A 23,207-nucleotide genomic window follows, 5' to 3' on the forward strand; every position below is an offset into this window, starting at 1 on the left:
GTGTGGGGGGACCATTCTTAGGCCCTCCAGCTGCTGGGCACCACAGGGGTCCACAGCTTGAACCACAAAGTGCGCAACCCTGCAAAAATGCAATTAGAGGGAAGAGGGTGTGATTGCTGCTGATTGCTTTCCTGCTGCATTAAGATGACAGAAGGTGCTTTTCTTAAAATGGCATGCTGCTGAATCAGGCTAAGCTAAGCAGCAGTAGTGGGCTGAGAACATCGGCGTAAGCAAAAAGTGGCAAGTTGTCTCACCTGCTTCTCACCCACCCCTCTGTAAGGAGATGAGGAAGCCTTTTCCATAGTGTAACCTGGTGTTAGAACCGATTATAAGCAAGGAGGAGGGAGAGCTCTCTGGGAGGAAGCCCAGAGAACCAGAGTCTATGTCTACCTCTTTATTTGCCCCAGAGAATTTCCAAGCCCTGCTGCACAAAGCAGTTATGAAGCCTAGAGGCGGCAAGTAGATGTTTGCAAGCCAGGGGGAGCCTGTGAAGGAATTTGTAATCCTAGCTGGAACTCTGTGAATATTAAATGAAAGGAAGAGGAGTGGGATTCCCCCACCCCTTTTAGCAAATCAACTCAGGAATGATCATGTTATACTACCTACCCAAGAGCTGTCCAGAGACCATTCCTTCCAATAAAGGAAAGGGGTTGCAAGGGACTGAACAAATGAATTTGCCCTCTGCAAATTCCATGAGGCTTCTGCTATCTGTAATGTCCTCAGCAGCTTACTCTTCTTTTCACCAAGGCCTTAAAAGTGGACGTACAAGTTCTTTCAGTTCTTCACCAGAGCAGTGGACACTCAGTGTCTTACTCAGATGCAAGTTTAAGCTCAGAAAGTTGGTCAGTAGTCCAGGCTTCAACTAAATTCAAAGGAGCCACCTCCCTTTCTGCCACTTGAGGAAAATCTTAAAGATGTAAAAACAAAAGATGAAAGGTTGTGCCTTCTACAGTACTTCAGTCTTACCCCATCTTCCACAAATTGAAGTGTACTGGAGACACTCGTGGCCAAAGAAGGGGTGGCATTAGCAGCAGCAGCAGTGTTCTCCAGCCACAGGACTCCTGGGGTCAGGGGGCAATAGCAAATGGCAGGCTGTCACCAATGGGAAAAGGATGTTGACAAAATTCTATCTGGTATAAGACTAGCATATTCCAGAGACTATCAGGTAAGGAAATGGTAAACAACAGATATGTGCTTGATTTCCCCTCCCTCCCCCCTCGTTTGCTGCACAGGAGCTTCCTTCTCTCAGGACAGAGCTACCAGGAAAATATACCTGCTGTTAGCTGCTATCTCATTTCATGAACATCAGGGTGATAGAGCCAGTACCATCCAAAGAGAAGTTCCTTGGCATTTTATATTTTACAATGCGAAAAAATATGGAAACTGGAGGGCCATTGTGGATCTCAAAACTCTTGAATAAACATCTAAATTGTAAGTGGAAACTTTTGAGATCTGTAACACACACACTAAAAGCAAGCAACTTTCTGGTCTCCACAGCTCTTACAAGGGCCAACTCCATATGCCTGTTCTCCCATGTTCCTATGGCTTCAAAACACATTTTTGATACAAAGCTGTGCTCCACCCAGAGACTGTTCACCAAGATCGTGGTGTCAGTTGCAGCAAATCTCTGACTCCAATACCTGGAAGATACTATCAGATCTTAAGAGTGGGGGGACTGTGGGACAAGTGTGCAGTGTCTCCAAAGCCATGTTTTCCTTATAAAGAAGATGAAAATTGCTTCCTACAGTGAAGTGCCTGTCATACCTGGAAAGTCATTTTCAGCACTATTCAGGATAAATTGTTCCTGTTTCAAGAATGGTAAAAAAGGAGGGAGACATGACTCTGATCCATGAGCCTAGGTTATCTCCTTTCCTAGTGTTCTGTCATTATTTTTTAAGATTTTCCAGCAAGCTTTTAATTTCCCTACTTGGGCCTTTTGTTTGCTTTAGACATAATGTTTTATTGTGCATTTAAAAAATAACAGTTCTGGTTTACTTCAATCGGTGCCAATATGCTAAATGTTTTTATACCTTTAGCTGCTTTGGGAATCTCCAATTGGGGTGGAAAAGCAGGTTACAAATATAAATAAAATGTGAGCCTCAGAATTGTACTCTTGCCACCAGGAGTTGCTAGAACACTCATGTCAGCCAATGAGGTGCACCAGAAAGAAACTACTAATGCAAGTAGGCTGAGGTCCACTGTCTTTTTCTCTTGGAGGTGGAGCACATCAGGGAATATATTTAAATGCAGGGAAACCTGCCCCCTCCAATCCACATCATCACAGACTTCTTTTGAAACTCCCTCTGTTTCAATGTCCAGGGCTGCTATATGAGGAAACCAGTCAAACAAATTCCTGCAGAATTAGTAACAGTTCTTGGGAGACACAGCAGAAATTAAATGGCAGGATTCTGCAACAACATTGAAAGTAACCCTATAGGCAACAAAAAGTTATGACTCCTACTAAATCACAAACCTGGAAAAAGTGAGTGCTAGGATGCTGAGCTGGAGAGATTGTGGCCCAGGTCCAACTCAATGAATGGATGTGGCTGGGTCCACAGCCTGGTGGGGGGAATAATGTAGCTGTAGCAGACACCTGTAAGCCTTTCTGTCTGAAGACTGAAGTCTACATGAGCGGAACACAGGGTTCTGTGGCTCTTGTAGGGTTAATGAAGGATGTATATGAAACTCCTCAACCTGTTCAAAGAACAAAAACAACCAATAAGAAATTGTTATTGTTAAACTCCATGATACCTTTCAGTAAACATGCCTGGGATAAGGAAATTAATCAGCGAGTTCTTAATTAACAAAATGTGTATATATACCACTTGATTGTAAGAAAATCTCAATGCAGTTTACAAAAACATTAACATGATCAATTTAAAAAGTTTAAAAAATACTGTATATAAAAAGGTTCCAAGGTAGGGGGCGGCAAGGCTGGTTCCTCTGGCGCCAATCGTGTGGTGGGCCGGAGGGCAGGGGAGCGCGCGCCCATACGTGCACGCACTCGCTTTTTCCAGCACACTTTTGGTGCGGCGCCAGAAATAGCTTGTGCACATGTGCAAGCGTAATTTCCGGCGCACTTCTGGCTTGGTGCAGCACCGGAAATAGCTTGTGCACACGGGCCTCCGCAGATCTGGAGGTGCGCCAGAAATGATGCTTGCACATGTGCACAAGCTATTTCTGGCACCGTGCCGACCTGGAGATGGGCAGCCACGCCGCACTGGTAAGAGCAGGCGGGGGCCGGATAATTGGTCCACGCAGGCCGTATGCAGCCCGCGGACCTTAGTTTGGCGACGCCTGTTCCAAGGTATTAAAAACAGTAGCTAAAAAGAAATAAAACACATACCTTCTGTTTTAAGTGATCTTATGAATGTATCCAAAGAAGAGAAAAGTTTGGAAGCCTGTGAAGTTTCTTTGAACATTCATGTTTGTCTTTTTTGAGAGAAAATTTCTTTTGAAAATCGGTGATTACACATTCTAAAACTACAGCCAGCTTCATGTTTGCTTTGGTAGCACCAATACCGGTACTAGTGATGCTTTTTCAAAACAAAACAAAACAACTGTTTCGGTCTATTGTATGCTTTGCACTATAACTGGCATATTTCTTTTTAAACATGTAAAGAGTGTTCATCACTTTTTGGGGGGGCAATCGCTGGGCCAACCTTTCCTCTGGTGTATATATATATAAAACTATACAATATCATAACATACTATATGCAGGAGGCAGGCTTCAGCTATTCCTTGTACCCAAACTACTCTGAAAAAAATCTGGTCTATACTACAATCAGATGAGCTTTCTTTCTTTCTTTCTTTCTTTCTTTCTTTCTTTCTTTCTTTCTTTCTTTCTTTCTTTCTTTCTTTCTATAAATTAGTATTAGGTTGCAACAATAGGGGAAAACATTATAGGTCAAACATTCTCATTCAAAAATGAAGTGAAAAGGGTAGAATAAAAAAAGGAAAGGACATGAAGATTGGAGAGAGACAACATGAGTTTGACCAAACTGCAAGAGGCAGTGAAGGATAGGCGTGCCTGGCGTGCTCTGGTCCATGGGGTCACAAAGAGTCGGACACGACTGAACAACAACAATCGGCTGTAATGCGGGTCTAAACCACAGAGCCTAGGGCTTGCCGATCGGAAGGTCGGCAGTTCGAATCCCTGCAACGGAGTTAGCTCCCGTTGCTTGGTCCCTGCTCCTGCCAACCTAGCAGTTTGAAAGCACATCAAAGTGCAAATAGATAAATAGGTACTGCTCTGGCGGGAAGCTAAATGGCGTTTCCATGCGCTGCTCTGGTTTTGCCAGAAGCGGCTTAGTCAGGGGCGTCGCTGGGGAGGGGCGCTAGGGGCGGTACGCCCCCAGCGACAGGGTGAAAAGCGGCGGGTTGGGGTGACAGGCGGGGGCCCCTCCCGCCACTCCCACGCGCCGCCGCTCCCTCCGTCACCCCGGGAGCAGCAGCGCTGCACGGACGGGGTGCTCGCTCGGCCGAGCGAGCACCCCGTCCATGCAGCGCTGCTCCTCCCGGGGTGACCGGTGGGGAGTGGGGCCGCCGCTTGTCACCCCCACGCACTGCCGCTCGCTCTGTCGCCGAGGGAGCAGCAGCGCACAGTGTGTGCGGTGCTGCTGCTCCCGGGGCGACGGAACGAACGGCGGCACGTGGGGTGACAAGCGGCGGCCCCTCCCACCACTCCCACGCGCCGCCGCTCCCTCCGTCACCCGGGAGCAGCAGCACATGGCCCGCCTCCGTCCAGCCAGTGGCGAAAAAGCCGCTGAAAGAGGGGGCTTTCCCCCTTTCAGCGGCTTTTTTCGCCGCTCCGCTCCCTGCCCGCTGTGCTCAGGGAGCGGAGCCCGGGGGGAAAGGACAGGGGCTGGCCCCTCTCCTTTCCCCGGGACGGCTCTGCTCACGGAGCGCAGCGGGAGAGGGGCGGGGCGTCGTTCCGTGCGCATGCGTTATGACGTCATGCGCACGGAGCGACGCCCCGCCCCCATGGGTGCTGCTTGGCTTGCCGCCCCCGGCAGCCCGGCGGCTAGCTACGCGTCTGGGCTTAGTCATGCTGGCCACGTGACCCAGAAGCTGTACGCTGGCTTCCTCGGCCAGTAAAGCGAGATGAACGCCGCAACCTCAGAGTCGTCCGCGACTGGACCTAATGTTCAGGGGTCCATTTACCTTTTATCAGCTGTAACTGCTAAGTTAAGTGTGTCAGGGCTCCCTTTACCTTTTATCAGCTGTAAATCATTAATGCCCCTTCATGGAGCACTGCCTTGTTGTGGCGAAGGGGCTTGAATAACTCCAAGAAGCTATGAGCTATGCAGGGGTGGGGCAAGGGGGGGACACTCAGCGCGCCCCCCGCGACTCCCAAGCCTACAGCAAGTGACGGCCATGACGGCCCGTCTGGGCCACCGGCAAACCTTTCCCCCTTTCCCCAGGCTCGCTGTAGGCTTGAAAGGCCGGGGGCGCCGTTGCCCCACCGCCCGGTAAAAAGCCTCGCTCTGCAGCTTGCTCGCTCACCCGCTCGGCCCAAGAGAAGTGTCCCCTCCCGCCCGCCCCTCCCCTCCACCTGCAGCCCGAGCGGAAAGGAAGCAAAGTGCCGCCCAGTAAAAAGCCTTGCTCGCGGCTTGCCAGCAGCACTGCCAGCAACCCTCTACGTAGCGCCGCCCTGCCCCCGGGGGCATGTCTTGGTTGCTGCTCCGGGTGCCCAAGTGGCTTCCTGCGCCTCTGGAGCTATGCCATGCAGGGCCACCCAAGACGGACAAGTCATAGCCGTGAGTTTAGACTAAATGTGATCCACCTGGAGAAGGAACTGGCAAACCACTCCAGTATTTTGCCAAGAAAACTCCATGGGCATAAAAAGGAGAAGCTTTGAGAAGAAAGTGAGAGTTTCCAAGGCCTGCTCTGGTTCATGGGGTCACGGAGAGTCAAACACGACTAAGACGACTAAACAACAACAACAAATCATTAATGATTTCAGAATGAGTTGAGTTTTTCGTGCGAGATCAATAATTCCAGACCACAAACACAAACACAACTTTAAGGCCTATCCATGCATTGCCAGGGCTGCCAGGAGACATTCATTATTATTATTCATTTCATTTCTGTACTGCTTTATTTTTTATATAAAAAACACCTCAAAAGAGATTTACAACCTACATTAAAACATCAAATAAAGCAATCTTAGAATGAAACATTACCGAAGAAAGTCAAACATAAAGTTTACCATTGAAAGCAACATAACAGGAAACTAAAATATTCAACGCAGCTAACCAAAAATGATTCAAAGAGAAACACCACTAAGGGAAGCCAAATACAAAATGTGCATTTAAAACAGTATAATTAACAAGAGAATAAAATATTATCACACGCACAAGGCAAGCCACACAAGCTTCTCTCTAACATTATTTCCGGAGAACATCTCAAAAAAGGCTTCCAAAGGAACAAGGAAGTCCCGCCTCCAGTCAGTCAAACGGCTGCTCCACTTCTTCCGGCCTCCACGACGGTTGCTAAGAAGCGGGCGGGGAGAGAGACGAGCACGTCACTGAGACGCTCTCTGTGACGCAAAGTCTTTGCGACGAGCGAGGTTGGATGACGCACATTCTGATGCGCCCGCTGTGGCGGACGGAAGGCGCCCTCTCCCTCCGCGGCGATTATGGCGGCTTCGGGTCCGGCGGGGAGGCCGCGGGGGCGGCCGGCGGCCTCGGTGGGGCAAGAGGAGCTGCGGCGGCTGATGCGGGCGAAGCAGCGCGAGGCGGCGGCCGGGAAGAAGAAGAGAGTCGACTCTCCGTTCGCCAGATACCCTTCCTGGGCCGGGCGGGGCGGGGCGGGGCCCAGTGGGGCTGCCTTTTCTCCCTCAGGCGGGCGGAGTCCCTGGGGGACTATTCTGCCACGGGGTCCCCTTCCCGCTCCCTGACTTCATAGAATGGTAGAGTTGGAAGGGATCACGAGGATCATCTAGTCCAACCCCCTGCAATGCAGGAATCCTTTGCCTAACATGGGGCTCGAACCCGCGACTCTGAGGACCAGGGTCTCATGCTCTCCTGACTGAGCTTATCCCTGGTTGAAGCAAGCGGCGCTATGAGGTTTGCAGCTGTGATGTAGACTGGGACGAGGGGAGAAGGGAAGATGGTGGATGAAGGGGTTAGGAGAGAACTCTCCAGCCGCAACCCGCTGTTGTTGTATTTGTTCCCCTCCTCGTTCCCTGAGTGGGACTCAAGACGGCTTGCAAATAAAACTAAGAACAGCTAGAAACATAGGAGGGAGAAAACAATAATTATGAATACAAAATATCTACTGAAACCATGCAGATAATCACAGCAAAAGAAGAAGAAGAAGCATGGCACCAACCCTTTCATTAGAAGCTGTCAGTTCCCCCATAAAAATCTCAGAACCATGAGAGGTTCATTATGAAGTCTTTCAGAGAGCTTCAGCCTAAGACATATTTGTTGTTCCATCAGTGATTATCATGTTACCCAGGTTGCTATAACCATTTCTATGTCACCTTCCCTCTCCCTAACTCGTTGAAACAAGCAGGGCTCAAGACCTGCAACTATAATAGATTGACTGGGGTGGGGGAGGTATGGGTTTGGTCCTGTCCCTTGTGAGGGGGCATTGCCAACATCTTACCCTCCATTTTCTCCATCCTCACTGAAGCTCCTAATCTTGTCTAAAAGACTGGCTGCATAGTACTTTATTTATTTCATTTATGTCCCACCTTTTTGTCATGGAGTTACATGATTCCCCCCCCCCCCATTTAATCCCCACAACAACCCTGTGAGGTGGGCTAGGCTGAGAGCAAGTGACTGGCCCAAGGTCACCCAGTGAGCTTCATTGCCAAATTGGGATTTAAACCTTGGTCTCCCAGTTCCTAGTCTGACACTCTAACCACTACACCACATTGGCTTTCGTTTTTGGTATAAATGACCAAAATAAATTCATATCTCTTTAATGTGCACCAAAACTCTTGTTCTTTACGGAAGCAGACTAGCACAGCTACCCCTTTGGAAAATATAGCTCTTGCTGTATCTCAGTGTAACTTATATATCAGTGTAACTCAACCAACAACTTTGTGGTGTGGGAATGCAGAGTGGTAGCAAAGCAAAAAGTGGCTTTAACAAAGTAAGTGTACAGGAATCATTGTTAGGAAGCCAAGTCTCTTAATAGCTTTACACATAAAAATTTATATTTTACTTCTCACTTTTAAAAGCTGTAATATGGCTTAATAATGCATATTTTAGCCAAGTTTATGTTGCATGTTCAAAGCCCACACTGCAGTTTTGAGAGGTGGGTTGTTTTTATATTCATTTCCTTGATTCCAAATTCTACATATAACAATTTGGGAAACTTAAGCTGCTCTCTGTGCAACATGCCTGTGAAGAGTGAACTGTTGTGGCAAACACATGTGCTTGGGAAGCAGCACAAAGAGGTAAGAGACAGTTCTTTTTTTAAAAAAGTAAAGTGCTTACAATATTTGTGTTATGTGTTATGTTGCAAAGCTAAGAAGACTAATAGTTCTTAATTACCAATCTAGAAATTGAAATGCACTGACAGTGTTAATATGATTCTGCAGTACAATAATACATGAGATCTGATGATCTTATAAACGAGACATAATAGTGCCCCCATTTTTTCCCATTTGAAACATTGACTTTTCAAAGGATGATTATAACAAAACAGCCAATTTTCTTCATATGCTAAATAGTCTAATTACTTAAAAGTAACAATGTCTCTTGCCCCTTGTTGCAGGCTTTCTTTAATCTTGCTTGCTAATATTGCTAGTGTTATTTATTTTGTGGAAAATGTGCTACTTTGTGAAAAGAACTTAAATTCTTCTGTGTTGTAATAATTTATTCCTTGGGAATAAAGCACAGGTGCTCATCTGTTGATTTTAATCCCCACCCCTGCAGAAAGTTGAGCAGTTAAGAAATCTTAAACAATCAGTACCAGGTCCTATTCCTGACACCTCATCTTCTCTAAAGAGGAAAACAACCAACACAGAACCTCCAGAAATGAAGAAAGCCAAAGGTATGGAAATGTTAGGCTATGCTTACTGACCTGGTCATTTTTCTGCAGGTCTTTCCCGTTCCCCAGCTGTCTGGAAATCATTTGTGGATTAAATATTTTCCTTGGATGGTGTGTTTTATATTAAACTATATGAAGCTGTTAGGAGCAGTCTGCTGGAGATTTGAGGCACAGTTTGTGCACAGTTTGAGTCAGGAGAACTGTGCACAAACTGAACCAGGACCTGGGCACACTGGTGGTCTGCATGAGGACTAATAAACTGAGGCTGACAAAGGCAGACAAGTGGTTCCTGCAGCTGAAAATTGGTGATTTTGCCTCTTCTAGATGCACTCTCTTTGAAGCGACAGGTACACAGTTAATAGGTGTTGCTGGAGCTACATTTGACCATGGATGCACATGTGGTCTCCATGGAGAAGAGTGCTAGCACAATTTGGCCACTGTGACACATGCATTGGTAACCTCACATTCTAGAATGTTGTAATGCAGTCTTTGTGGTTCTTCTTCCCTTCCAGCTGGTTCATGGGCTGCTGCTAGTGCAGAATGTCATGGACCGGGTGGTAAGCACATAATCATGCCCATACTAATGGGTCTACACTAACTACCTGTCACCAAATCAATTTTAAGGAGTTGCTGTTTACATATAAAGTCTGAAACAATTCCACACCAGCTTACCTGAAAGGACATTAAATAAAAGAAACTCAGTTAGTCTTGCCATGACTTTATGATTATCACTTTGATGATGCAAAAGTGTTCTTTTTCACTGGGAGCATTAGTGTTACGGAAATACTAGAGGCCCCATCTGCAATGCTATTCTGCTGGCTTCTGAAAATGATTCTATTACACAGGCATTTTCCCAACCCAAGTCTCCTGTTTTAATAGAAGTAATAGGATTGTTTTATTGAATATTTTAATTATGGATATTTATGTATTAATGTTTCACTACTTTTTTTCTAATTGCCTAGAAGCATACTTTGTCATTAAATATAAATTAATAATCAATACAAGTAGTATTTGAGTACCCATAACATGAATGCCAGGCAGATTTGATAATCATTGCAAATTTGTTTTTGATGGGTGCTTGCTAGGACAGAGGACAAATTGTAAAATGCTGGAGGTAACCTTTCATGGTTTCTAGCCAACTAGGTGTGGCCTTGTATATTACACACTGTAGCTGCTGCTATGGTGCAGTGTTTAAAATGCTGGGGGGGGGGTGTCCTCAAATAAATGCACCCAAAGGGGGTGAATTTAATCTTGGTTAAAGGTCCTAGCCTTAGAGTGGGAGATTAAAGCTATGTTTACGTAAACTACAGTTTTATGTGATTGGGAAGGCTACTCAAAATTTCTTTTAACTGATTTTATATCTACTGTTTTTTGTATTTATACTGTTGCCACGTTAATTGCTTTTGTTTCTGATGTTTTTGATCTGTTTTATATTTTTTCGTGGTTCTCTTTTGTAGGCTATCTTGAAAACCTAGATTAATATAATTATGTTTAATTTTTTTAAAAAAAACCTTTACATAAGGAAATTTCAGCTGCTTGCAATGCCTGTGTTTCTTGGAGTAACTGTCCTATGAATTATTCTTTTAACACACTGTCACCTGACTATAACCACTTTAACATTGGTCAAACCTTAGCTCAATTACCTGAAAAAACACAGTTATATTGATCTATTATTATTTATTAAATTTGTATACCACCATTCATCCACAGATCTAAAAGAGATGACAGTGCAATGTGGATGGTAGAAGGTGCTATTTTTCAATAGTTTTAAAGTCCTGACTTGGAGTGTCACTATCCATTTAAGACGTATTTTAAGGCTGGATAATGTGGGTTGCTATGTCAGCAAAAAAGTAGCATTAAAGGGATTCAGTGACATCACAGTCATTGCATCACAATCATTGGCATCATAAATTTTTATCCTTTCCTCCACTCAGATGTAGAGAGCGTGCTGAGAGAGAGAGACTTGCCCAGGTTGTCCCCATTGAACTTCATGACTTGAATGGGGATTTGAACTTTGCTTTCCTTAGTCACACGACTGATCCAGAGTTCTTCTTGGGTCACTGCAGCTTAGGTGTGAAGTTCATCTTTGAGTTCTTTTTTTGTTTGAAATGTGACAGAACTCTGATAAAATGTTTTGCAGATTCAAGTGACCATCCGCAAACACACTCTTCTGGGTAAGTTGAGATGGTTGTTATTAGCTCTGTTTTTACACTTTCTTTTTTCATAGTTACGGATATGAACAGGGTGTTATATTTGTTATTCATTACCTGGTCCTAACTGGTGCTGAGAAATTTGCTTTCAAACAGGGTGGTTTGAATGTTCCCATATGGCAGTTGTTCAAATGCAGTGGCTGACAACATTGTTTCCATTATACTACAGTTACTTCAGAGAAAATTATCTTATTTCATGGGGAGTCCCAGATGGGGACACCAGATGGAGGTGACCATCATGTGGAAAGCAGTTTGGGAAACACAGTTTTGGCATGGCGAATGTCTATTTAAGGGAGGAAAGTAAAAAAACAAAAAAACACCCTAGGTATACTTGAAATAATTGTCTTGATTCTAGCTTGTATTATGATGGAATGTTTTTAAGTATATTGTTGTGGAAAGCCAGCCAGATTGGCAGGACATAAATAATAAAATTATTATTATTATTTCATTTTTTAAGACTCCCAGCAGATTTTTTTGGAAAAAATGAACAAGCAGAAGCAGAAAAACACTATTGCAAAGCTTCAAGTGGTGGCTTATTACTTGGAGACTCTGAAGAGGAGGAGGAGGAGGAAGAGGCAGAAGAGACAGCAAAAGAAATCCAGGACGACAACAGCAAACCTCCTTTGTCATCCACAGTGGAGCATACAGCAACACCAGCCCACCCACCCACCACTGCTTTACCATCAGGTAAGTCTGGGACTTCCTCTGCTGACCTTACGGCAAAAAATATATAGAGTTGTAAGGCCTCTCTAGCTGACATTGTACAAATCAGATGCTTTGCTTAACTTTACCTCTGAAGTTGTGTCATGTCCTCTTTTTAATGGCTTCTGAAGTATTGCTGTGCCTCATCCATATATACTACAGTGCGCTCCACTTGTATCCTACATGCATATTAGATATGCCAAACGAAAACAATTAATCATCTGCTATTGATGGTTGTAGATGTCCAGAATTCTGTTTCCAGATGCTTCTGAGGAACTCCTAAATGGCATGGAGGTGGTATCCCCTGCTGTTCATCACTAGCGTCTAGTACGCAGAGCCTCTGAGGTTCTCTTACAGTACAGTGGCATAGCTGACCAATTCTGATATTTTTCATTAAAGCACCAAATTTATACCATTCAAGGACTAGTATGTGGTGATTTTTAAGTGAAGTCCCCAAATGGTGTTATGAACAAGCAAACAGTTTATTTTGTAACTTAGTGTATGTTATAGCTTTAGTGTACAAGGGGTGTAAATTTGGTGCTTCTCTAAAAAAGTGCACAGTTGCAGCAAATTGAGCCTCAGTGTTACACTATTAAGGATTCATGGCTAGTCTCTTTTGATAGACCTATCCTAATAAATTTTGTCTAGTCATTTTAAACCAGTGGTCATCATCAACATGCAGCCCAGTCCTATGCATGTGTGCTCGGATATGTTTACAGAGTCCAGTGGGACTACTGCTAAGTTAAGTGTGCACAGTATTTCAATCTAAGCAGTGGTGAATCTTGTAAGTTAATCATTCTGTAAGTATTTCCTTTTGTTGGTATTTATATCTATTGGTTCATCTCAAGGTCTGAGTGATCTCAATTTTTCCCTCTCTGCTCATTGTTTGTACAACTAATACACCCATTTTTAGTGACTTGGTCTTTCAAATTATGCATATTACACAGACAGTGATTCTTTTCTCTGTTGCAGACTATTCAGACAATAAAACTTTAGCTGCACCTTTAGTCTCCCATTCTGGCTCTATTCAGAAAGCAGAAATACAAGAAAAAGTTGTGGAAAGGTAAGCTAGCCAGTGTAAAGGTTTTCCTTCCTATTTTAATTTGTAATTAAATGTGTTTGGGTTCTCATAATTAATAATCGTCAGTATGTCTAGTATATTGGTACTTTTTTTTTTAAGTCACAGTCTGATGAGATGAACCAGTATTTTGAACAGTGTTAGTAACTTAAACAATTAGGACACCATACATAATGGAGCTTTGAGAAAGCGGTGTATTAGGACAATGGCTTCTTGTATTTGTTTCCTTTATCTTTATTGGATCTTGGAGGTTTGGAAAAATTAAACTTACAGTGCCAATTGACATGGTTAGATCAAAAGGGGTGCCTTCATTTCTCCTCAACCTCAGGCCAGGGAGTGGGGGGGAGCGCTAGTAGGCAGTACGTTGCTCGCTCTGTTCTCGGAGCAGATATCTGATCTGCTGTTTTGAAGGAGTTAAAACTAGTGCAGAATTGGCTCAAGACAAGCCATCACCTTAACATTTCAGGAAAGAAAACACTGCGGAGGCCTTGCCAGAGGGATTTTTTGATGATCCTGAAGTGGATGCAAAGGCAAGTGTGATTTGTTCCGATTTCAGCACGTCAATTCTTTGAGGAATTAATTGAGCTAGTCAGCTAGCAATTACAGAAGCTGAATAACAGATTTACATAATGATTGAAATGCTTTGTGGTATCCTTCTGTAAACGATTTGAATAACTTGCAGCAGTTTTTGGTGTAGCAATTAGCACTGGCTTTCTCTAAGTTTAGTGTTGGATATTGTCCGACATGAATCAAAAGTAGAGATGGGAAGGCCTGGGAAAAAACCATGAAAATTGGAAAAAAACTGGTTTTATTTCCATTTTTTTCTGAGTTTTTTCCCCCCAGGCCTTCCCATCTCTAATCAAGAGTAATTGATCCTACTAGCCAGGATGCTGTATTCCTCATATGCAGTCAGACTACCCTCTGCTTTTTTTGTAGGTGGTTGACAAATAGAGAGTGCAGTGAGACTGTTAATTAGCACTCCTGTACACAGCTAGTTGAAATGTGATGTTTATTCTGTGATGCCCTGGATTTTGCAGAATTAATGGATGTGGGGCTGACAAAAGATGTAGCAAAGTTGGGAATAAATGTCCATGTAAAATGAAGGGAGACAGTGTATTGGGGCAATATACAGATCAGCCTTTGCTTCTAAACTCTTAGAATGCATAAAAAATTCAAAATGCACATCTGTAATCGAGCCTTTCTGCCTTTAATTACCATCTTTCCCCCTGCTGCCCCCTCTCTTTCCAGCAGCCTACACAGATGTGCAGATACAGCTGGAGAGCTTTCTAAGCACTAACTTACTTTGCTTAGTTGTTAAGAGTCCCAGCCACACTTCCTCATCTTCAACAGAAACAGCTAGAATTTTTTTGGTTTGGGAGTAGCCATAGCAGTATCTCTCTTGCGATCGTTCTCTCCAGAAACTTATCCTTGGGAGACGTTCCTTTAGTATAGCTGAAGGAGCGTCTCCACCACCATCATTCAGCCTGAACATTGTGAAGTCCTCAAAGCATCTTCTGGCGGTTCCCTTACTGCGAGAAGTGAAGTTACAGGGGGACAGCAGAGGGCCTTCTCAGTAGTGGCCCCTTCCCTGTGGGATGCCCTCCCGTCAGATGTCAAGGAGATAAAGAATTACACAACTTTTAGAAGACATTTGAAGGCAGCCCTGTTTAGGGAAGTTTTAATGTTTGACGCTTTATTATGTTTTTATATTTTGCTGGAAGCCACCTAGAGTGGCTGCCGAAACCCAGCCGGATTATCATTATTAAGTTTGGTGAGTGTTGGTGGCTGTTTCTCCAGGAACCTTCCTTATCTTTACAGGTTAGGACAGACGTCCCCAGACTAAGGCCCATGGGCCGGATATGGCCCGAGCAAGCCAATTTTCTGGCCCGTGATGACACCCGACACCCGCTCTTACCACGTGGTGCGGCTGCCCAAGAAATTGCTTGTAAAAGCTCTGTCTACCAACCGGTTTCAAGCAGGTCCATGTGTGTTTAGTGTTTTTATATCCTGAAGATCCCACATCTTAAAACAAGAAAAGAAGCAAGTTTCTGTCCCTTGTACACTGTCTTAATAATTTAAATTGGGGGGTGGGGTGGAGTTCTGCTGATGCCCTGTTGGACTGAATGGAAGCTGCCCAAAGCAGAGAAGGGGCGTGAGTGTTCCTGATATTTAACCTCTGGAAGACGTTACAAGTATAGCTTAGAAAGAGTAATAAAGAGTGATGCATGGTTACGAATATTGTAGGAGTTTGCATAGGCCAATTGTTGCTGCCTGACTTTGAATTTGCCTCTGAGGGTTGAAGAAGCAAATGCTTTTGAAATAGACCTTGATATAATTTCTTACTGATCAAGCATTAACTGAATTATTTTAAACTTTTATTGTCCAATATTTAACAAATTAAAAAAGGCAGACCATAGTACACAAGTGGGGGTATTACATCTAAAACATTCACAAAGAGCAAAAGCAACGTATGGTTAATGAAGTGTATATTCTTATGGTAAGTTACTTTGAAATGGTTTACGTATTGTTATATTGTAGCATAATTAATTATTTAGAATCATATCGCATGACTTGCTTTTACATGGATGAAATGTGTCTCACTTCTGGAGGGGGAAACATGGTCTTACAAACATGTCTTACAAATAATTACAGTGTAAGTTGATTTCCCCCAATTACTTTATTATGCCTGAAGTATATTTAGCTGACATTGGTATGGCAAGCTAACTGGCTTGTTGCAGCTTTCAGAAGGATGAGTCTTGCTATAAGTGGCAACCCAGAGATTCACTCTTTACCTGTTAAACCAATAGATGAAACCAGAGGCAAGGCGGCTACAGCTTCTCACACTCCCCCCCCCTCGCACCATGTTTTTGTCTGCCCCGTTGCCTTCCTCCTCATACTGTGCAGCATCTCTTTTAGCCATCCCTGTGTTAAAGGAGGGGGGCAGATATAAGGAATGAGGGGGAAGTGAACAGAAGAAGCTGGGGCTGAGATTTGGGTCTGTTGCGTGCCTAATAAGGGTCTCGCCAGTTGCTGTGTCCCTGCTCCTGAGTTATGCATGTGATCATGTATAGATCAACACCTGTTAGTTGTTGCAGTGGCTAAATGTGAACCAAGAAGCCTACAGCCATGATCTTGGTGGGTGGTCTTAGATAGGGCTGGGCGATACCTGGTTTTCAACATTGCAATATATTATCAGCTAAACAATGCAACGTACTGATATATCACAATGTTTGAAATAAGGCTGGAGCTATGTGGAGGCATTGGCTGGCTGCACAGTCTTCCCCACATTGTCATTTTTGCATAGTGCGCGCACGCACGCACATACACATCATGATTTGTGATATATTGCCAGGTCAGAAATTATGAAACCAGTATCATGGTATGGGCTTGAAACTGGCTTTGGACGATATATTGCCCAGCCCTAACGCACACCATGATTTGCGATGTATTGTCAGGTCAAAAACTATGAAACCAATATCACGATATGGACTTCAAACCAGTTTTGGACAATATATCAATATATTGCCTAGCCCTAGTCTTAGATAAGGTTCCCCCTCTATTCCTCTCACTCCCCCTCTCCCTCAGCACCCTAATATTACCTGGGTAATCTTAACCTTGCTTTCAGCAGGATGTGCATGAGATGCTTTGGGACACAATATAGTGTAGTATTAATATGATAACGCATAATATACTGCTGCTGAATTATGAAGGACCATATGTCCCATAGCAGTGTAATTTTTTTTCTTTTGTTGTCAATATTTTTTTGGTAAGATCCAAAAGCATTTTTTCTCTCTTCTCCCCAGCTCACAGTAAAACATACTCTGTCTCACCCCTTTCCTCTCTTTCTGTATCACTCTTCATGTGCCCTCTTGTTATTGACTTATTATTATGCTAGCAGAGTAGCACCTTATTTGAAGGAGATGCTGTTTGTACGGCTTCAGTTACTCTGAGACCAGTTCTCTAGTGCTAGCAGATGTGCCTTCATCCCATTTCAATTCCCAGTATCTTAGCCAAATCTTGAAAAACACATACTAAATATACTTTGAATAACATGTGTAACAAGGACAGACGTTTTATGGTACCCAAGCTAGGAGCCAAGCAGTTAGAGAAGTATTGCTGAATCCATGAATGCTACAATATTCTGTGGTGCCAGAATGCTAATGACTCTTATTCTAAATATCAAGGAGTTAGGGGGCTAAGTATATAGCATATAGTAGATGTTCATTCTTAGTAGCTCACATATTGCTTTCATCTACTCCCTTTGATGCCCCTTAGTGTGTTTAAGTTGGCATATGCATTGCAGTGCAAACTGGTAGCACATAATCTGAAATGAGGATTCTCTCTCTCTCTCTCTCTCTCTCTCTCTCTCTCTAGCTTCAAGTTGTCTGGATAAATTGTTTGCTTCGAAAAAAACAGCAACTTAGCAACCAAGCTCTCCTTGCTTGGTAGACATAAAACCAATAATGAGAAATAGGAATACAGCCTTCCACAAATTGCTCATCTTTCTTATTTCGTAGGTGAGGAAAGTTGATGCTCCAAAGGATCAGATGGACAAAGAATGGGATGAATTCCAGAAGGCTATGCGACAAGTCAACACTGTAAGTTGGTGCCTCCTGTTTGGAATTGCTTGCACATTATCTCTAAACGCAGAACTAGAACTTGGCGGAGTGACATTCCATTGCATTTCCTGACTGTTTCAATATCAGTTAAAATCATTTTATAAGCTAGCTGTCGTCCAAGTATCCCCACTTCAAACTGTGAAGTGAATAAACTTTAGTAACAGATGACACCACCAAAAAATGTGATGAAGTTTGCTTTTAAAAAATTTGAACAGCATATCCTATCTAGCAGGAATGCAGGATGTATATTCTGTCAGACCAGATGGCCTGTCACTGTCACCGTTCACTTTCATTTTTTTCAGGTCTGGTGCTAAAAGTATGAATTTTAAGTCTGTATACTTTATACGTATACTCTATATATGCAATAATTATCTGGCTCTGGATTGGATTTAACATTCCTCCCATGTGGCTTCATTTTTATTGCAAGATTTGCCTCATCACATCTGCTCTTGACTAGATCTGTGGTTCTCACATACTGCTTTTAAAAACCCATCCCTTTGAAGGTGATCACTCAGCAACTTCCCCGTGTGCCTTTTAACTTTGCTTTCAAACTCTGGCGTTGCAGAAAATTTTCAATGAATGAGTTGTTGGGAGAAGACTGTTGTAGAGCAGTCATCCTATTCTGAAATGCACTCGGTGCTATAAACACAGTAGATGTTCATACAAGATCAGCAGTGGACACATTTTGTGAACATTAGTGGTGCACAAGGGCTCTTCTTGGTTACAGGTTGACCACTGGCTGCACAGCATCTCCAAGACACTCAACTTTGAGAAAGTATATGCTGAAAGAAATAACAAGTTAAAATATATTTTGAAAATCAGAGATTAATTGTTGACACAATTCTTAAATGCGAGTTTCATCATCAGTGCTCATATTACTAAAGCACTAAGATCTTCTTTGCTTGGGTTTGTCACTTTCAAAGCATATTGTGGTTGGCCAGAGCAAGCTTGGCTTTCTCTTAACTTGTAGTTAAGATAATAGGAGCAAGCTATATTCCCCCTTTTACCTGCTGCCATAAGCAGGTTAAGACTGATCACATTCCTTCTTAATCCAGGGTTTTAATTTGCTTAAATTCAGGTTAAGTGGAGAGCCTAGCCAGTTTGGAGAATCTGTTGCCAGGAGGAAGCATAATCCTATAGCTTGCTCCTCGTTTTCTCACTGCAGTAAAGAGAAGGCAAAGCTTACTTTTATATTGATCCACTTTTTTGTTACGGAAAATAATACCTGCCATTTCTGAGTTAGATTTCAGAAGCTATAGTGGCTGAAGAAGATGAGGAAGGGCGACTCGACCGTCAAATTGGAGAAATAGATGAGCAGATGTAAGTAAATTAAAACCTGATTTCAAAAAGCTTAATGTAAACACGCTGTGCTTGAAATTAAATACATCAAAATTCTGCAACCTGTATATAACACACACAACTCTGTGCTTACTCTTGCGTTTTTGCTAGTCGGGTAGGGAGAAGAGATTCTTTGGGAACTGAATTCTGCAGCTACTATCACATTCCACAGCTGTGGGCTTCCTTGTGCCTGCTACATCTCCCCATCCTCTCACACACATGGCTAGATGGAATTTGGAGGAAGGCCCTAAAGTTCATAGACATGCAAAGTGTCAAAAGTTCTCCTAGACTTTTTAAACTATTCCATTTTTGTACAAGAGCACTCTAGATGCTTAATTAAGAATTGCATGGCTTAGGACACTTGCCAATTCCAAAACTTTGGAATGGTTAGCCCCATGCACGAGATCACAACAGGATTCTTAAAGCCAACTTCCATACTTACTTTTGGGTCCAGCACTTCTCATATCTGACGCTAACCGAAAGTAGATGAGGTTCTAGAGCAAGATTGGCTAACCTGTAGCACTCCACATTTTATTGGTCCCTAACTCCCAGCAGCCCCAGCCACCATGGTCTATGTTCAGAGAAGATAGGAGTTCTGCAACATCTCAAGGATCACAGGTTAACCACCATCCAGACTCTTGTTATCTTTTCCTTTCCTTGCCCCTTGTGTCCTGTTGTCCACAGCTAAAACACGTCCTTAAGCACAATGATACAGTAAGCTCACCCTAATATTATAAAATATCTAGAGGGACCAAGGAACTTCTTTGTATTGGTGTGGCCTCACTTTGGGTGTATGCTTTGCTGCACAATGTAAGACTACCCCTCCCCCCCTCCTTCCTTAGCTGGTGACTCCCAAGTGGAAGCAGGAACATTGAAACTGGTGGAGGGGACTGTTTGAGGTCTCTTGAGACTGGTTGATTAATGAATCACTTCCTTTTTTCTTTTGTAATAATAATAATAATAATAATAATAATTTATTATTTATACCCCGCCCATCTGGCCGGGTCTCCCCAGCCACTCTGGGCGGCCTCCAACAAATATCAAAATACAATACAGTCACAAATTAAAAACTTCCCTAAACAGGGCTGCCTTTAGGTGTTTTCTGAATGTCAGGTAGTTGTTTATTCCCTTGACTTCTGACGGGAGGGCGTTCCACAGGGCGGGCGCCACTACCGAGAAGGCCCTCTGCCTGGTTCCCTGTAGTTTTGCTTCTCGCAGTGAGGGAACCGCCAGAAGGCCCTCGGCGCTGGATCTCAGTGTCCGGGCTGAATGATGGGGGTGGAGACCAAATAACTTTTCATGAGTGTCTTAAGTATGGAGTATCCTTATGTTTTTTTATTGTCAGCTCTGGAAACATAACTGGCTTTGGCTGTCAAGCTGACACTTTTGTACCATAAAAGTTTTCAAAATAAATTTAGTGAAAGTTGCTGGTTCCTGTTCCCTCAGTGCTTCATTAATCTGTGTCTAGCCTTTTGTTAATGTAGAAAAAGTATTAAATTGCTGTCTGTTCTTGACTCAGAAGTGCAGAACTATTGTTCATTTGTAGGTTAAAAAAATAAAAGATTAAAAACAGAGGTGCAAAATATAGTGGAATAAAATCAATTTCCAAATACAGTGGTACCCCGCAAGACGAAATTAATTCGTTCCGCAAGACTCTTCGTCTTGCGGAAATTTCGTCTTGCGAGGCACCTTTTCCCATAGGAACGCATTAAAATTTAATTAATGCGTTCCTATGGGGGGGAAAGTCCGGGGGCCCCTCCCGACCGGCATCGGAGCTCTGCGCCACCGCGTTTTAAGACTGCAACAATCGTTGCAGTCTTAAAACGCAGCGGCGCGGCTCCGGGAAGGAGGGAGAGGGCCGTGGGATCGTGCCCGACATCGGGCACGATCCCACGGCCCCCTCCCGACCGGCAACGCGGCGCCGCGCGGCTCCAGGAGGGCTTACCTTTTCGCTGCGGTCGGGAGGGATGTTGTCCGCGTCTGCCATTTTGGATCGTCTGCGCATGTCTGGACATGCGCAGACATGCACAGTCGATCCAAAATGGCGGACGCGGACAACACCCCTCCCGACCGGAGCGAAAAGGTAAGCCGGCTTACAGTGGTACCTCACCAGACGAATTCGTCCTGCGAAAAACAGGCATAGACGAATTCGTCTCGCGAGTCAACTAAAAACTCGCAAAACCCTTTCGTTTTGCGAGTTTTTTGTCTAGCGAGGCATTCGTCTTGCGGGGTACCACTGTATCAATAGTTTTTAAATTGTTCCAGAAAACCTTGGAAGTCTATATAAAATTCTTTAGTGAACCACTCATCAGGCACTTCTCCTTCCATGTGCCACCCAAGAAAGGAAGATTGGCAGGTTGTGTTCTGAGCATTTATGCAGTCTCTGCTCGGTGACAGAGGTGTTCAACAGGCCAGCCCAGTATTCTGCAGGGCATTTGGTGCAAGATAACCCAGGAGTTCACTGGAAGAAAGGTCAATATGGCAAGTGTTTCCTGAAGGAAAGCCATTTGAAAACCACCTCCTAAATAGCAGACAGTGGTCCCAGTGCAGGTACAGCTTGCTAGGCTTACCCTTTGCACCCCAGAAGGAAAAGGAAAAAGCAACGGAAAACTCATTCAATGATAGGGGCTCACGTTCTTGGACAAAGTGCCATAGGCTTGAATTGACTGAGTTAATGTTAATGTTGGGTCTAAGAAACTGCCATGTTCTTTCCAAAGATATGAAGACTGTGAACTTAAAAGGCACACCACTGCAGCTTTTCACTTAAGCAGCAGAAGAGGGCAAATTATTATTATTATTAATTTTACCCTAGTGAATGTTTCCGCCGTGTTGAACAACTGCGTGACCGCCAGGAAGTACTGAAGGATAAACTGAAGGAAGCCATGAGACTAAGAGCTGCACAGGTTGAGGATGGCGACACTGGCAGTGATGACGAAGGAGAACTGCATGACCTCCTCTCTCAGGACTGGAGGGCAAAAGGAACATCGTTGTAGCTGCTAGGAGCCAATCTCCTGATGGGTGGTATTTTGGTCTTCTAACACACTTAGGATGAAATATTTATTTAAAGATTCCTGCAGGTATTAAAACGTGTAAAAATATGTTTATAGGGCTAAGAATAGAAAAAGCCATTGTAAAGAGTTGTATATTGTAAAAACTTTTTTTAAAATGTGATTGTAGCTTTCCTATTAAGATCTACAGAAAATGCTTTATTTGCTCTCTGAATCTGGTGTAGCTTCTGTTGTGTCACCTGTGCTGTTTTAATACCTATTAAAAGTGTTAGGTCTAGGGAACACATAGGGAAGTGAGAGCCCAAGCAGTTGGAGCATGTTGCAGGGCTAAACTTTGACTTTGGGAACCACAGCCAGGGCTACACGGGGCTTGGTGCCGGATCCATGGACTCTCACCTCCATGCCTTTCTCCCAATATGTCTTTGAAATACTCCTTGGATTCAAAAGTGGTTTTCCATTTGGCAGGGGGCGGGGGCTCTTGTTTGAGAAAATAAGTCTAAAGCCTGTACACAGTACATCTTTCATTGTAAGATTACTAACTATTTAGTTACTTGTAGATGCTAGTTAACCTGTATGATCCTAGAAAAACTTCTTTGCTGCCTTGGACTTACTATCTTTTTCTAGTATAGTTTAGAAAATACTTAAAGACAGCCCTGAATGATGGCTACTGGGTTGAACAGAACAAGAGAAATTTTGCCCTGTGTGCTTTGCACAATATGCGTTGGTTAATTTATAGAGTGAGTACTTACAACCATGAGTAGACATTTCACTTTAATTATCCATTTTTTCCCAGTTCACACACCAGTAACTAGCATTTTTAGGCCGTTTGGGCTCTATGCCACTGAAACCTTTTCTCAGGAGCAATGTAATGCAATCTGATCTGAAATAGCAAAAATATGATGCTTTTTTTCTAATCAAAGATGCTGCCATAAATCAAGTAAAATGTTGTTTGGAATAAATATTCCAATAAAATATTTTCTCTGAAGGAGTTTTGGTTTGTTTGTTTTTTACTGTGGCATAAACCTGCTGTCAGTTTCAGCACTTGGCCCTAACCTGTAAGAATTATGTTTAGATATTGCCTAGTAATATTTCCTGAAGTCAAACATTAGTAGTATGGATGTCAACAGTAAGGAAAGGCCTGTTAATCCATCAGTTATGTCCTGGATACCTGTATTTTTAAAGCGATTGTTCATCATCCAAAGAGCTACCTGGGTTTATCCAAGGGATTTGTTTCAGCCCCGTG

The 23,207-nt window shown here is 43.4% G+C and overlaps 1 protein-coding gene across 1 annotated transcript; it reads left to right on the plus strand.

Annotated features, from left to right (window-relative positions):
• The first annotated feature begins 6,625 nt into the window (after positions 1-6,625).
• ZNF830 (zinc finger protein 830) lies at positions 6,626-22,289 on the plus strand. The gene is made up of 10 exons (XM_033169847.1): positions 6,626-6,783; positions 8,314-8,413; positions 8,895-9,012; positions 11,150-11,183; positions 11,677-11,906; positions 12,894-12,984; positions 13,466-13,529; positions 17,517-17,597; positions 18,862-18,938; positions 21,769-22,289. The coding sequence occupies exons 1-10, from the start codon at positions 6,641-6,643 to the stop codon at positions 21,947-21,949; spliced, it is 1,119 nt and encodes a 372-aa protein (XP_033025738.1). The 5' UTR covers positions 6,626-6,640; the 3' UTR covers positions 21,950-22,289.
• The last annotated feature ends 918 nt before the right edge of the window (positions 22,290-23,207 follow it).

This window comes from Lacerta agilis, chromosome 14, assembly GCF_009819535.1.
Source record: "Lacerta agilis isolate rLacAgi1 chromosome 14, rLacAgi1.pri, whole genome shotgun sequence".
Classification (NCBI taxonomy): Eukaryota; Metazoa; Chordata; class Lepidosauria; order Squamata; family Lacertidae; genus Lacerta; species Lacerta agilis.